Source organism: Gopherus evgoodei, unplaced genomic scaffold, assembly GCF_007399415.2.
Source record: "Gopherus evgoodei ecotype Sinaloan lineage unplaced genomic scaffold, rGopEvg1_v1.p scaffold_48_arrow_ctg1, whole genome shotgun sequence".
Taxonomy (NCBI): Eukaryota; Metazoa; Chordata; order Testudines; family Testudinidae; genus Gopherus; species Gopherus evgoodei.
In genome coordinates this window covers 1,263,229-1,277,464 of record NW_022060069.1, presented here as the reverse complement: position 1 = coordinate 1,277,464, position 14,236 = coordinate 1,263,229, and the positions used below count along the sequence as shown (strand labels likewise).

General features: G+C 67.4%; 1 protein-coding gene across 1 annotated transcript; it reads left to right on the top strand.

Moving 5' to 3' along the window:
- Positions 1–1,720: 1,720 nt before the first annotated feature.
- MAP3K10 (mitogen-activated protein kinase kinase kinase 10) lies at positions 1,721–13,159 on the top strand. The gene is made up of 10 exons (XM_030546711.1): positions 1,721–3,188; positions 4,326–4,506; positions 4,685–4,833; positions 4,936–5,111; positions 5,347–5,587; positions 9,350–9,472; positions 9,992–10,130; positions 10,775–10,887; positions 11,164–11,691; positions 12,466–13,159. The coding sequence occupies exons 1-10, from the start codon at positions 2,483–2,485 to the stop codon at positions 12,834–12,836; spliced, it is 2,727 nt and encodes a 908-aa protein (XP_030402571.1). The 5' UTR covers positions 1,721–2,482; the 3' UTR covers positions 12,837–13,159.
- The last annotated feature ends 1,077 nt before the right edge of the window (positions 13,160–14,236 follow it).

Sequence of the window (14,236 nt, the reverse complement as noted above, 5' to 3'; positions counted from 1 at the left end):
TGCTGTGTTCATCTCCCTGGGACTACATTTCCCAGAGCGCCGCGGGAGAGCCAGGGGTACCACTGGGGGGCTAGGGAGACAGGACCAGAAGGCACCGGTGTAAAGTGCTCTCCTCGGCTCTGTCGCATGTGGGCTGGGAACAGATTGGGGGCCAGGACAGCAGGACATGGGATGCCCGTGTGGTCTGTGCGCTTGTGGCTGTGGTAACCTCCACCTGCTGAGAACAATAATCCTGTAATCAGCACGTTGCTCTGCCTCGTTGCTGCTAAAATGCCAGAAAATCTACCGTGGACTCATGTTTCTCTAGCACACGGGATACCAACAAGCTGAGCTGTTCAAGGCAGGGACCATCTCTCACCCTGTGCACCAACCAGCCCAACGGGGGCACCCCTCTCTCAGTCGGGACCTCTGGGTGCCACCGTCATGCCCATAAGTAGTAACAACTTTCATGATTAAACAATACAGCACTTTTTTCATTCACTGCAATGCAGCCACCTCTGGGGTAGAACATGGCAGCTGCTCAGCGACAGGGCACAGGCAGCACTTACCTAGGGCTGAACTGCAGCTGCCTCTGAGTTGGCGTGAAGCAGCTGTTTAAACAGGGATCACTTGCCCAGCATCAAGATGCAGCCACCTCTGGGGTGGGCCGGGACTGCTGTTTACTGGTTGTTCATTTGCAGGGCTGTTGCTGAGCCGAGCGAACCTCCACAGCCCAGATACACACATGACGTCGCTTAGTGGCCGACGTCTGAGGAAGCCGGCTGGGGCCAGGGGAGGCCGGCTGGGCGCAGACTGGTCCGTGGGATTGCCCTCCAGTCACACCCTTGCCAGCTCGCTCGCTCGCTTTTATCCCAACTCTCGTGATCTCGGCCTCCCGCCGCCGGGGCCTTGCTGCCCTCGTGCTGACTGGCACTCGGCGCCAGGGAAAAAGGCTTCGACGCTGGCGGCTGCGGGGAAGGCCCTGGCCTCAGCTGCACCGCTGTGGCATGGGGGCTGCTCCGTGGGCTGGGCCACCGCCAAGGGGCGACTGGCTGGGAGCTTGCCCGTCCCCGCGGCAGTGGGGGCGCACGCTGGGGGCCCTCCCAGCCCAGAGCAGGGCACTTTGCTCCACCTGGCCCAGCTTCTCTGCCCGCCGGCTGGGGCCAGGAGGCGGCAGCGGGCACCGCCGGGCCTGGGCTCCCCCCACATCACCCCCTGCCAGAGGCAGGGAGCCTGGCCCGGAGAACTACAAGTCCCAGCCTGCACCGGGGCGGCTCGCCGGGTCCCTGCACACCCCTAGACCAGCTGACGGCCCCGGCGGGGCCCGGGCACCATTAGAGGAGCCGGGGAGGGGCGCGGGGGGAGGCGCGGGAGATGCACTGAGGGGGGGGGCTGCGCCCCGCGGCCAGGACCCCCCCGCACCCCATCTGCGGCGGGGCGAGCGGCTGCTGCAAGCCCAGGGGGGAGGCGGCTGCGGCCGCTGCAGAACCAGCTGGGGGGGGGACCCCGCCGCCCCCGGTGCGGCAGAGGAAGATGCCCGGGGCGGGCCCGGAGGTGGCGGCTCCCGGCGGCGCTGAGGCTGCGGGAACGACCGAGGCGAGCTGAGCTCTGCGTGGGGTGCCCCCTCCGCCTCCAGCCGTGGGGTGCCGCGGGGCTGGACTCCCTGCAGAGGCCGCCGGGGCCGGGGCCGGGCCGGGGCCGGGGCCGGGGCAGGGCGCGGGCGCACCGGTGCCCGCCAGGAACAGGTGAGGCAAACGCTCTGCCAGCTGCTGGGTGGCAGGAAGTGGACGTGTCCCAGCTGGCGCCGGGTCCCGTCCTGCCACCTGGCCGGCTGGAGCCCTCGTGCCCTGCACCCCGGGGCACCGTCGCAAGCGCCCGCGGGCTGGTGGGCACCTCCAGCCTCACGGAGCCGGACCCAAGCCAGGGAGAGACGAGGCTCCAATCTGGTCCCTGGTGTAGCCAGGGCAGCTGTGGTAGAGCCGTGGCTCCGGGCCCCGGGCCCTCGATCCCCGTCCACGCGGGGCGGCTCCTTGGCTATTTATCTGTCCTCAAAGAAAGCATAAAGCCTCCCTTCCTCTGAGCGAATCCACGGCCGACGCTCAGCGCCACGGCCGGGCAGAGCCGGCGCCCAGAGATGCAAAGGCTGGACGTGTGGGCCCCTTGCTTCAAAGGGAAGCAACGCAATTGAGAGGTGCAGGGGGGCCCCAGCCAGGCTCCTGGGGGGTCGGACTTGCTGGCCGGGGAAGGCCCCTGCTCTCAGCTGTGCCTTGTGCTGCAGGGGTTAGTCCTCAGCGCCAGCCACCCACCTGCGGCCCACGCCTGCTGGGCTGCAACCGAGAGGCGACGCGTTGGGAGCTCTGGATGTTGCTGCCGTGGTGGGAGCAGGCACCGGGGGCCAGTCCCTGGGCCAGCGAAGGTGGGCGGCTGTCCCCGCTCAGAGCACGGAAGCATGTCCCAGCAGCACGCAGCCACCTAGGCTGGCCGGCACGGCGGAGGGCTCAGGATGGAAGCTGGGCACAAGGCGCTGCCCAGCGAGGAGGCCGGGGATGGGCTGGAGGACGGCAGCCAGCGGTGGAACAACAAAGCCAACCCCTTCTGGACGGCTGTCTTCGACTACGAGGCTGCGGCGGAAGAGGAGCTGACGCTGCGGCGCGGCGACCTGGTGGAGGTTCTCTCCCAGGACTCCACCGTGTCGGGAGATGAGGGCTGGTGGACGGGGAAAATCGAGGACAGGGTGGGCGTCTTCCCCTGTGACTACGTGGCCAGCGGCCCCCTGGGTGGTCCCTACCCTCTGCCGCTGGAGATCTCCTTCCAGGAGCTGCTGCTGGACGAGATCATCGGGGTGGGGGGCTTCGGGAAGGTCTACAAGGGCGTGTGGCGAGGGGAGGAGGTGGCGGTGAAGGCGGCACGCCAGGACCCCGACAAGGACATCAGCACCACGGCCGAGAGCGTCCGGCAGGAGGCCCGGCTGTTCTGCATGCTGCACCATCCCAACATCATCGCCCTGAAGGCCGTGTGCCTCCAGTCCCCCAACCTGTGCCTGGTGATGGAGTACGCCCGGGGCGGTGCCCTCAACCGAGCACTGGCCGGCAGGAAGGTGCCACCCCACGTGCTGGTGAACTGGGCCGTGCAGATCGCCCGCGGCATGAACTACCTGCACAACGAGGCTGTGGTGCCCATCATACACCGCGACCTGAAATCTATCAACAGTCAGTGCCGGGGCCGGGGGGGAGCAGGGGGGCAGCGCCAGGACAAAGGGCCCGACTGGCACCCCACCCCCCTGAGGATTGACTCCCCCAGGCATGTGGGTGCCCCTGGGGTGCAATTGGGGGCCACGCCACTGGGAAACACTGAGACCTGCCAAGCTCACTTCACACGTTGAACAGCTGTTGGCAGGAAAACAGGTGTTCCAGGATGGGACTGGCATCCTAGAGGGCACAGGCCCTGTGCCCCATTCCCCACCCCCGAGCCAGCCAGTCCCCGCCCTGGGGTGGGATCGGAACCTGTGTCCGCTGAGGGGCCAGGCCCCTGACCATTCCCTGCTGCCAGCCAGTCCCTGCCCTGGGGCCGGACAGGCCCCTGCCCCATTCCCACCCCCCACGAGCCAGCCAGTCCCTGCCCTGGGGCCGGACAGGCCCCTGCCCCATTCCCACCCCCCACGAGCCAGCCAGTCCCTGCCCTGGGGCCGGACAGGCCCCTGCCCCATTCCCACCCCCCCACGAGCCAGCCAGTCCCTGCCCCATTCCCACCCCCCACGAGCCAGCCAGTCCCCGCCCTGGGGCCGGACAGGCCCCTGCCCCATTCCCACCCCCCACGAGCCAGCCAGTCCCTGCCCTGGGGCCGGACAGGCCCCTGCCCCATTCCCACCCCCCACGAGCCAGCCAGTCCCTGCCCTGGGGCCGGACAGGCCCCTGCCCCATTCCCACCCCCCACGAGCCAGCCAGTCCCCGCCCTGGGGCCGGATGGGAGCCGGTGCCCCCTGCCCCATAGCAGTCAGTCCCTCCCTCTAGCTCAGGTTCATGGGGCAGAGGAGGTGGCTGCGCCCCAGCACTGAGCCCCAGTTCTCTGCCCCCCACAGCCCATGGACACTGACTCCCCCCTCCAACCCCAGGCCTGAGCAGGGGCTGCATGGTTGCCATGGAGACGCATGAGCCCTGGTGCACCCCCCCCATCTTGTGGCCTGGGTCCCAGCAGGGGTGCTGCTGGGGGGGGGGGGGGCGGAGACCCCCTCCAGCCCCTGACCAGGCAAAGGGAGCAATGGTCAAGGGACAGGGCAGCCTGGGGGGTACCCTGGGCCCCTCCCCTTGAGTACCCCCTCACGCCCCCTCACTTACTTGCCCCCCCAGTCCTGATCCTGGAGAAGATGGAGGCCGGGGAGCTGGGCGGCCGCACGCTGAAGATCACGGACTTCGGGCTGGCGCGTGAGTGGCACAAGACGACCAAGATGAGTGCGGCCGGCACCTACGCCTGGATGGCACCCGAAGTCATCCGGCTCTCGCTCTTCTCCAAGAGCAGCGACGTCTGGAGGTGCCGGGGCCGGGCAGAGCGAGGGGCATCCAGGGGAGGGGGGATCGGTATGAGGGAGGGGGCTGGATCCCACGGGGCTGGGCGACCTGGGGGGAGGCGTCACGGGATGGCGGGTCACCCTGACCCCCGGCTCCATGCTCAGCCCTCCCCCCCAGCCCAGCCTGTCCCTGTGCTGCAGTTTCGGGGTGCTGCTGTGGGAGCTGCTGACCGGGGAGGTGCCGTACCGGGAGATCGACGCACTGGCCGTGGCCTATGGCGTGGCCATGAACAAGCTGACGCTGCCCATTCCCTCCACCTGCCCCGAGCCCTTCGCCCGCCTGCTGGCAGGTGAGTGCCCGGGGGGCTGGGGTGTGCCTGGGGGAGCTCTCCCCAGGAGGTGAGGGCTCCAGGGGTGCCCCTGGGCCCGGCTGACTCTCTCTCCCCCCACAGAGTGCTGGGACCCCGACCCCCACGCCCGGCCGCCCTTCGGGAGCATCCTGGGGCGGCTGGTGGCCGTCGAGCACTCGGCCATGTTCTCCATGGCCCTGGACGCCTTCCACTCGCTGCAGGACGACTGGAAGCTGGAGATCCAGCAGATGTTCTGTGAGCTGCGTGCCAAGGAGAAGGTGAGTGGGACACCCCCCCATTGCAGCCCCCCCTTTGGGGGCCACCCCGACCCTCCCACAGGTCCCCCGGCCCCTGATCCCTCCATAGCATCCATGCCTGGCAGAGGCCCCCCTTGGCCTCCCACAGCCCCCGATCCCTCCTGGGACTCTCTGTACTGCCCATGCATGGCACAGCACCCCTAGCCCCCTGTCCGGGTGCAGGCCCGCGCCCCACGCTGTGCCCCCTGTGCCCCAGGAGCTGCGGAGCCGGGAGGAGGAGCTGCTGCGGGCGGCGCAGGAGCAGAAGACACAGGAGGAGCAGCTGCGGCGGCGCGAGCAGGAGCTGGCCGCCCGCGAGATAGACATCGTCCAGCGCGAGCTGCACCTGCTCATGGACCAGCTGGGCCAGGAGCGGCCCCGGGTCAAGGGGCGCAAGGGCCACTTCAAACGCAGCCGCCTTAAGCTGCGTGACGGGAACCGCATCAGCCTGCCCTCAGGTACCCCCCTGCAGGCCCCCCGCCGGCCCCCATGCGCCCCACAACTGCATCACCTGCCCTCAGGTACCCCCTGCAGGCCCCCCGCCAGCCCCCCATTCCCCACAACTGCATCAGCCTGCCCTCAGGTACCCCCCTGCAGGTCCCCCGCCGGCTCCCCTGTGCCACACAACCACATCACCTGCCCTCAGGCCCCCCGCCGGCCCCCCTGATCCCCCTGCTCCCCACAACCGCATCAGCCTGCCCTCAGGTACCCCCCTGCAGCCCCCCTGTGCCCCCCAACCGCATCACCTGCCTTCAGGTACCCCCCTGCTGCCCTCCTGCCAGCCCCCCTGATCCCCCTGCACCCCACAACCGCATCAGCCTGCCCTCAGGTACCTCCCTGCAGGCCCCCTGATCCCCCTGTGCCCCACATCCGCATCAGCCTGCCCTCAGGTACCCCCCTGCTGCCCCCTGCCAGCCCCCCTGATCCCCCTGCACCCCACATCCACATCAGCCTGCCCTGAGGTACCCCCCTGCAAGCCCTCTGCCCTCAACACCTCCTGCCACCCCCCTGTGCCCCACATCCCCTGCACCCCGTAACCACATCAGCCTGCCCTCAGGTACCCCGCACTGCCATGGGATTAGCTCCACAGGTTGGCACATTGTCACCCAATGGTGCCCCACCCACTGTCACATCTGCTCCTGGCCCACATCACCCCAAGGACCTCGGCATCCTCTGTCACAGCCCCCCAGCCCTGCCGTGAGCCACACCCCACTTTCCAGGGGCAAGTGCCAGGAGTGGGGAGAAGTGACACCTTCTGCCCGGGAGACTGAAAAGGGAGGAGGAGCTGGGAGAAAGCAGCTAGAGGAACTTTTTAGTTTCAGTTTGGGCTGGGGGTTCAATGCAGGGAACCCCAAGCTGGGGTCTAAGCTCCCTGAACCCCCAGAAGGACTCGATTGAGGGGTCCTGGTTGTACCTACAAGCCCTGCTTGGGGCTGTGCTTACTGGCTGGCTGAGAGTCACTGGGAGTCCCAGGAAGAGGGGTGCAGGGCCCTGAGGCCCCGACACTCTGTGACACCAGCCACTTCCCCATGGCCCCAGCACCCTCTTCGCCCTTTCTCAGCCTGCAAATCCCAGCAGCCAGGCAGGAGCTCCCCCGGCCCCGGCCCCGGCCAGGCCTCCCTCCTGCAGCACCAAAGAGTAACTGACCCTACTCAGGCCTGCAGCTCTTTTTATATGGACCTGCTGGGCCCTGATTGGCTGTTTCTCTCAGCCCCATTCTAATTGGCTACCTTCTGCACAAGCTCCCTAGGGCGCTATTAACCCCTTAGAGGCCAGGGTGGGGCCAGCGCCCCATCACAGTGCATGTTTCTTGCTGGGGGGTTAGTTCTCTCGTTCGGTTCCAAATCAGGGGCAAGAGAGATTGGAGGGAGGGACCAGCTCCTGTTGGTGAGAGACACAAGCTGGCCAGCTTGGCAGAGCTCTGCTCCTGACGTCTCCTCCCCACTCGTCTCTAACATCCAGGGACTAGCCCAGCTACGCCCCCGGCACTGACGGTCACCAGCCTGACGCGGGGCGGGAGGAGAGATGGGGCTCAGGATCCGGGGCAGCTCAGCCACTGGGGATGCTCTGGGCAGGCGGGTTGGCCATACCAGTGTTGCTCTGGACCCATGTCACGGAGTCCCCGGGCGATGCTCTGGAGCTGCTCCCCACCAAGCCAGTCAAGACTTTGGGGAGCCTCCTCTCCCTTGGAGCAGACTTGTTCAGGGCAAGAAGCTCCCACGGCTTCACCTCCTGGGTCTCTCCTTGGAGCATTCAGCATGTGCCCCTCCATGCGCTTCCCACAGTGAGCCTGCCCCGGCGGGGTCCTGGGGGGCCACAGGGTCCTGCCCCCCCACTGTGCAGTCAGACGTGACTCTCAGCCAGCCAGTAACACAGAGGTTTATTCGATGACAAGAACAGGGTCTAACACAGAGCTTGTAGGTACAGAGAATGGGATCCCTCAGCTGGGTCCATTCTGGGGGGCAGTGAATCAGACCCCCATCTCTGCCCTCACTCCTCGTCCCCAGCCAGCTCCAGACTGAAACCCCCTCCAGCCCCTCCTCTCTGGCCTGTGTCTCTTTCCTGGGCCAGGAGGTCACCTGAGCTCTTTGTTCTCCTTTAGCTATCCCCTTGCAGGGGGAAGGGCCCAGGCCATTCGTTGCCAGGAGACAGAGTGTCGGCCATTTATGCACACTGGAGACTTAAGAGATGCAGAGGGGAAACTGAGGCACCCGCACAGTATTCAGAGGAAACACTAAGAACAGTCCCACTTCGTCACAACCTTGCATAGGGACGCTGCCTGGCTGGCGTGGTCAGGTCCCCTCCTGCACAGATCCTGCTCAGTCCAGGCCCTCGTCTCCCCACTCTCTTTGGGATCTCCCCTGAGTCCCAGGGGGGCTCGGTGGGAGGAGCAGGGAGCTGGTGTTGCAGCCACAACGCTCCCACCACAGCCGCCCCAAGAGCAAAAGCTCTTGTGTTCTGCCCCAGCCCTCTGTCCTGGGCCCCAAACCAGCGACCGGTGAAACAATCCAGCCTCCTCTGTTTGTCCACCGGTTAGACCCAATTCCTGACACACTCGTTTGGTCCCTTGTTTTCTGCGCCGCGGGTGCCCGGCACAGGCTTCGCCCAGCCTTGGGCGGAATCCGTCACTCCCGGGCTGGCGCCTCCTCACCGCTTTGTTCGACCGTTTCACAGAACGGAGCAGCGGGAGCCTTTGCCCACCTTTGCCGGCTCTCCTCCAGCGGCGCTTCAGTTGGGTCCATTCATAGGCCTGGTTATCTCAGCAACTCCCTGTACCGCCACCGACCCCCCCGTATGCCCTATATCCCCCCGTATGCCCCAAAACTCGCCCGTATGCCCCATATCCCCATACACACCATAACTCCCCCGTATGCCCCATATCTCCCCCGTACACCTGATATCCATCGTACGCCCCATAACTCCCCCGTACACCCATAACTCCCCTGTACGCCCCATAACTCCCCTGTACACCCCATCTCCCCTGTATGTCCCATATCCCCCCAAACACCCCATATCCCCGTACACACCATAACTCCCCCGTACGCCCCATATCTCCCCCGTACACCCCATATCCCCCGTACACACCATAACTCCCCCGTACGCCTCATAACTCTCCTGTATGCCCCACAACTCCCCCTTATGCCCCATCTCCCCCGTACACCCCATAACTCCCCCGTGTGCCCCATATCTCCCCCATATGCCCCATATCCCCCCGTACACCCCATAACTCCCCCGTACACCTCATAACTCCCCCGTATGCCCTATATCCCCCCCATGCCCCACAACTCCCCCGTATGCCCCATATCTCCCCAGTATATCCCATATCCCCCCGTACGCCCCATATCACCCCCGTACACCCCATAACTCCCCCTTATGCCCCATATCTCCCCCCTATGCCCCATATCCCCCTGTACACCCCACAACTCCCCCGTACGCCCCATATCTCCCCAGTACCCCCCATATCTCCCCGTATGCCCCACAATTCCCCGTATGCTCCACAACTCCCCCATATGCCCCATATCTCCCCCTTATGCCCCATATCCCCCCATATGCCCCATAACACCCACCCTGCCCCCACTGCATCTTAGCAACTGCGTCAGGCTGCCAGGTCGGGGAGATCTGCGGCAGTGCAGGGCGCCCGCGGCTGCCTTGAGGGGGCTCTGAGGGGCTGAGCTCCGGGGGGCTGGGCTCCGGGACTGATCCGGCCTCTCTCCCCCCAGGCTTCCAACACAAGATCACGGTGCAGGCGTCGCCCACCCTGGACAAGCAGAAAGGCCCAGGAGCCAACGGCACCAGCCCCCCCGTGAGCCCCATCATCATCCCCCGCCTGCGGGCCATCCGCCGTGAGTACCCTATAGCCCCCCACAGCCCTCGGAGCCCCCCATCACCCCCATAGCCCCCCATCACCTGCCCAGCTTCTGCCTTCGGGGCATCTGCCATGAGTAACCTATAGTCCTCCCAGCCCCCAGAGCCCCCCAGCACCCCTCTAGGCCACCTGTGTGAATTTTCCCCCCAGCTCTGCCATGATTCCTCCTTCCCTTGCTGGGTCTCTGCTGCCCAGTCTCAGGCCAGGCCAGGCCCCCTGTGGGGCTGCCCCAGAGGCAGGCTCCGGGGGGGAAGGGGGGCTGGGCCCCGCCGGGCCGGGGAGTGGTTGTGGCTCCTGCCCTGGATCCAGGACCAGAACTGGCATATTATGAGCCAATGTCGCCCCGCTGGGGAGATGCCCCCCCCGTCCATCTCCCTCCCCCATCCGTAGCTCCTACCGGAAGGGGCACTGAGCCCAGAATTGTCCCGTCCCGCTGGCCTGCAATGTGGGAGGCTGGGCCAGGACGCAGGGGGTCCCGCTAACCCCCTTGTTGCAGTGATGCCCGTGGACGGCAGCCAGACGTGGGGCCGCAGCGCGGGGCTGATGAAGGAGGAGCTGGTGGGGAACCAGAAGAAGGGGCGCACGTGGGGGCCCAGCTCCACACTGCAGAAGGAGCGGCTCGGTGGGGAGGAGCGGTACGGGGCCAGGGGTGCCAGGCTGGGGGACCGGGGGTGGGGGTTCTGGGCCCAATTCGGGTAACTGCATGTCCACAGGCACTGGGGTGGGCTAGCAGGGGCTGCGGGTCGGGAGTGAGGGGCACCGGCAGGGCTGGGCTAGCAGGGGCTGTGGGTCGGGAGTGAGGGGCACCGGCAGGGCTGGGCTAGCAGGGGCTGCGGGTCAGGAGTGAGGGGCACTGGAAGGGCTGGGCTAGCAGGGGCTGCGGGTCGGGAGTGAGGGGCACCGGCAGGGCTGGGCTAGCAGGGGCTGTGGGTCGGGAGTGAGGGGCACCGGCAGGGCTGGAGGGGACCCCAGGGCTGGGCTAGCAGGGGCTGCGGGTCGGGAGTGAGGGGCACCGGCAGGGCTGGGGGGGAGCCCAGGGCTGGGCTAGCAGGGGCTGCGGGTCGCGAGTGAGGGGCACCGGCAGGGCTGGAGGGGACCCCAGGGCTGGGCTAGCAGGGGCTGCGGGTCGCGAGTGAGGGGTACCAGCAGAGCTGAGGGGAGGTCAGGGTGGGGGCTGCGGGTTGGGAGTGAGGGGCACCAGCAGGGCTGGACTAGCAGGGGCTGCGGGTCGGGAGTGAGGGGCACTGGTGGGGGGGGTCTCACCATCTCCCTGGCACAGGCTGAAGGCTCTGGGTGAGGGCAGCAAGCAGCGGTCGTCCAGCGCCCCCAACCTCGGCAAGTCCCCGAAACGCGCCCCCATGACAGGGGGTTTCGCCAGCCTGACAGAGATGGGTACGTGCTGCCTGTGCCTATGGGGGGGCCAGGCCCTGGAGTGGGGGGGCAGGTCCTGGCAGGGTAGCGGAAGGGGGGCTTGGTGTCTCCAGCGAGAGTCCGTGTTAGCCACCCCCCGAGCCCAGCACCCTGGAAGCAGGGAGGGGTGGGGGGCAAGGCCTGGCGGGAGGAGCCCTGAAATGGTGGGGGGCAAGGCCAGGCGGGAGGGGCCCCTGGGCAAGGGCTGGGGGTCGCTGTGCCCCCCAACCTGACCCCTGTCTGTCTGTCTCTCCCCAGAGGAGTACGCGGAGGCGGAGGGCAGCGCCCCCCAGTCCCCGGCCGAGCTGCCCCCCAGCACCGAGGGCCTGCGGCTGGCCAGGCCCCACAAGCGCAGTGCCGTGGCTCTCCTGGGCTGCGCCTCCGTCCTGGCCGCGGTGGCGTTGGGCAGCGACCTGCTGGAGCTGGGCCAGGGGCCGATGGGGGGGTTGTGCCCGTGGGGGCACCGCGCCCGGGAGCACCAGGGGCCCCCCAGCTCCGTCACACTGCTGTCGCTCTCCTCCCTCTCCGACTGCAACTCCACCAAGTCCTTGCTGCCCTCGGACGAGGAGCTGCCCCCCGGGCCCCTGGCCCCAGCCCTCGGTGCCCCCTCCGCCCACAACCCACTGCTAGACCTCCGGGCCGAGAGCTTCAAGAGGGACCCGCGCCAGTCGCTGACACCCACCCACGTTACGGCCGCCCGGGCGCTGACCCGTGGGCACCGGCGAACGCCCTCGGACGGGGCCCTGCGCCCACCCACACCTGGCCAGCAGGGGGCACCCGGGGCAGGTGAGTGGGGGGCCCGCGCCGCCCCCCCCGGCACAGAATAACACCGGTGTGGTCCTGTCCCCAGCCCACGTGGCCCCCTCCCCCCCAACCTCTGCCTGCGCCCACCCAACCCCCCTCCTCCCCTGTGGCCCCCCCGGCCCCCCAGCCCCTCCCTGACCCCTCCAAGCCACCCACCTCCCCTGCAGCCCACCTCGGCCCTATCCAACCCTCTCCTCACCCCCCTCCCTGACTCCTCCAACCCAGCCACCCACCCTCTTCCCCCACGGCCCCCCAGCCCATTTGGCCCCTCTACTCACCCCTCCCTGGGCCCACCCAACCCCCCCTCCTCCCCCACGGCCCCCCACCCACTTGGCCCCCCTCCTCACCCCTCAGCCCCTTCCTGCCCCCCCATTCCTTTATCTATTACACCCAATCCCCGCAGCACAGCCCACCCCACCTCACCAGCCTGTCGGAGACCCCACCTCCCAGGTCCTGGGGCTGTTCTGGGGTCCCTGGGCCCTCATTTCTCATGCTCCCCCCCAACCCCCTGGGCCCCACTCCCCCTGCCAGAGCCAGGGCTCGACCCCAGGAGTCGGGGCTCCCCGCTCCCCATAGAGGGCCTGGGGGGTGTCTGGGGAGTGGTGCGGGGGGGTGTGGGTGGCAGCTGTGTGACAAGTTGGGGCTGTGAGGTGGGGGGGGCCATAGTTCAGGGGAGCTTTGTGGGGGATCCTGGGGGGGGTTATGGGCTGCAGTCACCCAGGCCATCTAAGCTGGTTTGCTCCCCCCTCCCCACAGGCTCCCAGGAGATCCTGGACCCCCCCGCACTCTTCCCGCCCCCATCGTGGCACAGGCCCCCCGAGACAGACCCGGCCGTGGAGCGCCCCAAGACCCTGGAGTTCGCGCCCCGGCCCCGGCCCTCGCCCGCCCGCTCCCGCATCGACCCCTGGAAACTCGTCTCCTTCAGAAGGACTCACCGCTCGTCCCCGGGCAGCGGGTGCAAGACTCAGGGGGAGCTGGGCAGAGGCAGAGGGGAGCAGCCGGACCCCCCCCGTGCCCGCCAGACGCTGCTGGACATAGACATGGAAGGGCAGAGCAAGGACAGCACGGTGCCGCTCTGCGGGAGGGCACTGCACTCTGACAGCCTGGATGCCGACGTGTCCCATTGACCCCCTAGAGTCCGGGGCACCTCCCATGAATGTACACCTGCCCCACAGCCGGCGTGGGGCACCAGACCTACCTGTGGGGGGCCCTCTTGGATGGACCAACCTCCTTCTGTGGGCCTGCACCACCATCCCCCACCCTGCTGCCAACCCCATTCCCCACCCTCAGCAGGCTGAGATCCCACGGCATCCACCAACGGCTCCAAAGGCTCTGCTGTGGGAGAGGCTGCTGCCCCCGAGGAGCGGGGTCGGGAAGGGAATTGTGGGGGAGGGGAGCATGTGTATTTATTGATGGGGGTCAAGGACCCCCACCCCTATTTAAATTCCATGTGGTGTTTGTTAAAAAAAAAAAGGTTAAAAAAACCCAAAGAACTGTTCTGAGCCAGCAGGGGGTGCTTGTCCCCCATGAACGCCGTCACTAACGTGGCATTTCCACGCCAGCCGTGCATGAAGCTGAGCCCCCAAATGCTTGCAGGGCCCCTCCCTCACCGGGCACTGAGCTGCAGCCACCTCTGGGGTGGGACTTGAGAGCTGTTTATCCAGGCACCCCAACTGGACACTAAGCTGCAGCCACCTCTGGGGTGGGGCATGGGGCCTGTTCAGACAGTGACCCAGCTGTCCCATTCTCCCCTTCTCTACCTGTTGGCCCCCAGCTCCTCCCAGCGCTGGGCCTGGAACCCAGGAGTCCGGGGACGTGGGCTGAGGGAGGGATTATGGCCCCCTCAACTTTGCACATGGTGTTCAGAGGCTGGTTCGCACACAGGTTGCTGCTGCTGCCCCTCACCCTGGTCCAGGGGGAGGGCGGGGACAGAGTTTGACGACTTCCCCCCATGGGCTGGGCTGGGATGCAGGACTCCTGGGTTCAGTGCCCAGCGCTGCCCCTGCGCATCCTGCACCAGCCCCCGTGCTACAGCCCTGATCCTGCACAGCGTGGGGCCTGGCTAAATCCTGACGGCGCTGGGGCTGGGGCTGGGCCAGCCCAGCTGTGACCCCAAAGCCCCAGTGCCACATGGCCCCATGGGATCGGCCAGGAGAGCAGCCCCCTCTCTGGGCACTTGTGCGGTGTCCTGATTGCCGAGGAATCACCCCAAGTCCTGCCCCCTGACCCCAACAATTCCCAGCCTCTGCGCCTGCTGCAGTACTGCCCAGGGCCTCGAGGGGGCAGGCAGGGCCCTCGCAATCCCACCTCCCCGTGAGTCCTGCCTCCCACTCCCCTCCCACCCAGAGAACCCAGGCGTCCGGGCTCCCTGCCCCCTGCCCCCCGCGCTTTGACCACTAGAACCCACTCCCCTCCCAGATCAGGGAGAGAACCCAGGTGTCCAGGGTCCCAGCCCTCCCCCCCTGCGCTTTAACCACTAGATCCCACTCCCCTCCCAGAGAACCCAGGCATCCGAGCTCCCAGCCCA

What these genes read in the sequence shown, in the direction of transcription:
- MAP3K10 (XM_030546711.1), top strand. Translation starts at nt 2,483, where the DNA reads ATGGAAGCTGGGCACAAGGCGCTGCCCAGCGAGGAGGCCGGGGATGGG. An exon ending in CCGCATCAGCCTGCCCTCAG is followed by an intron (nt 5,588 to 9,349) that starts GTACCCCCCTGC and finishes CTCTCCCCCCAG; the next exon opens with GCTTCCAACACAAGATCACG. An exon ending in CGGCTCGGTGGGGAGGAGCG is followed by an intron (nt 10,131 to 10,774) that starts GTACGGGGCCAG and finishes TCCCTGGCACAG; the next exon opens with GCTGAAGGCTCTGGGTGAGG.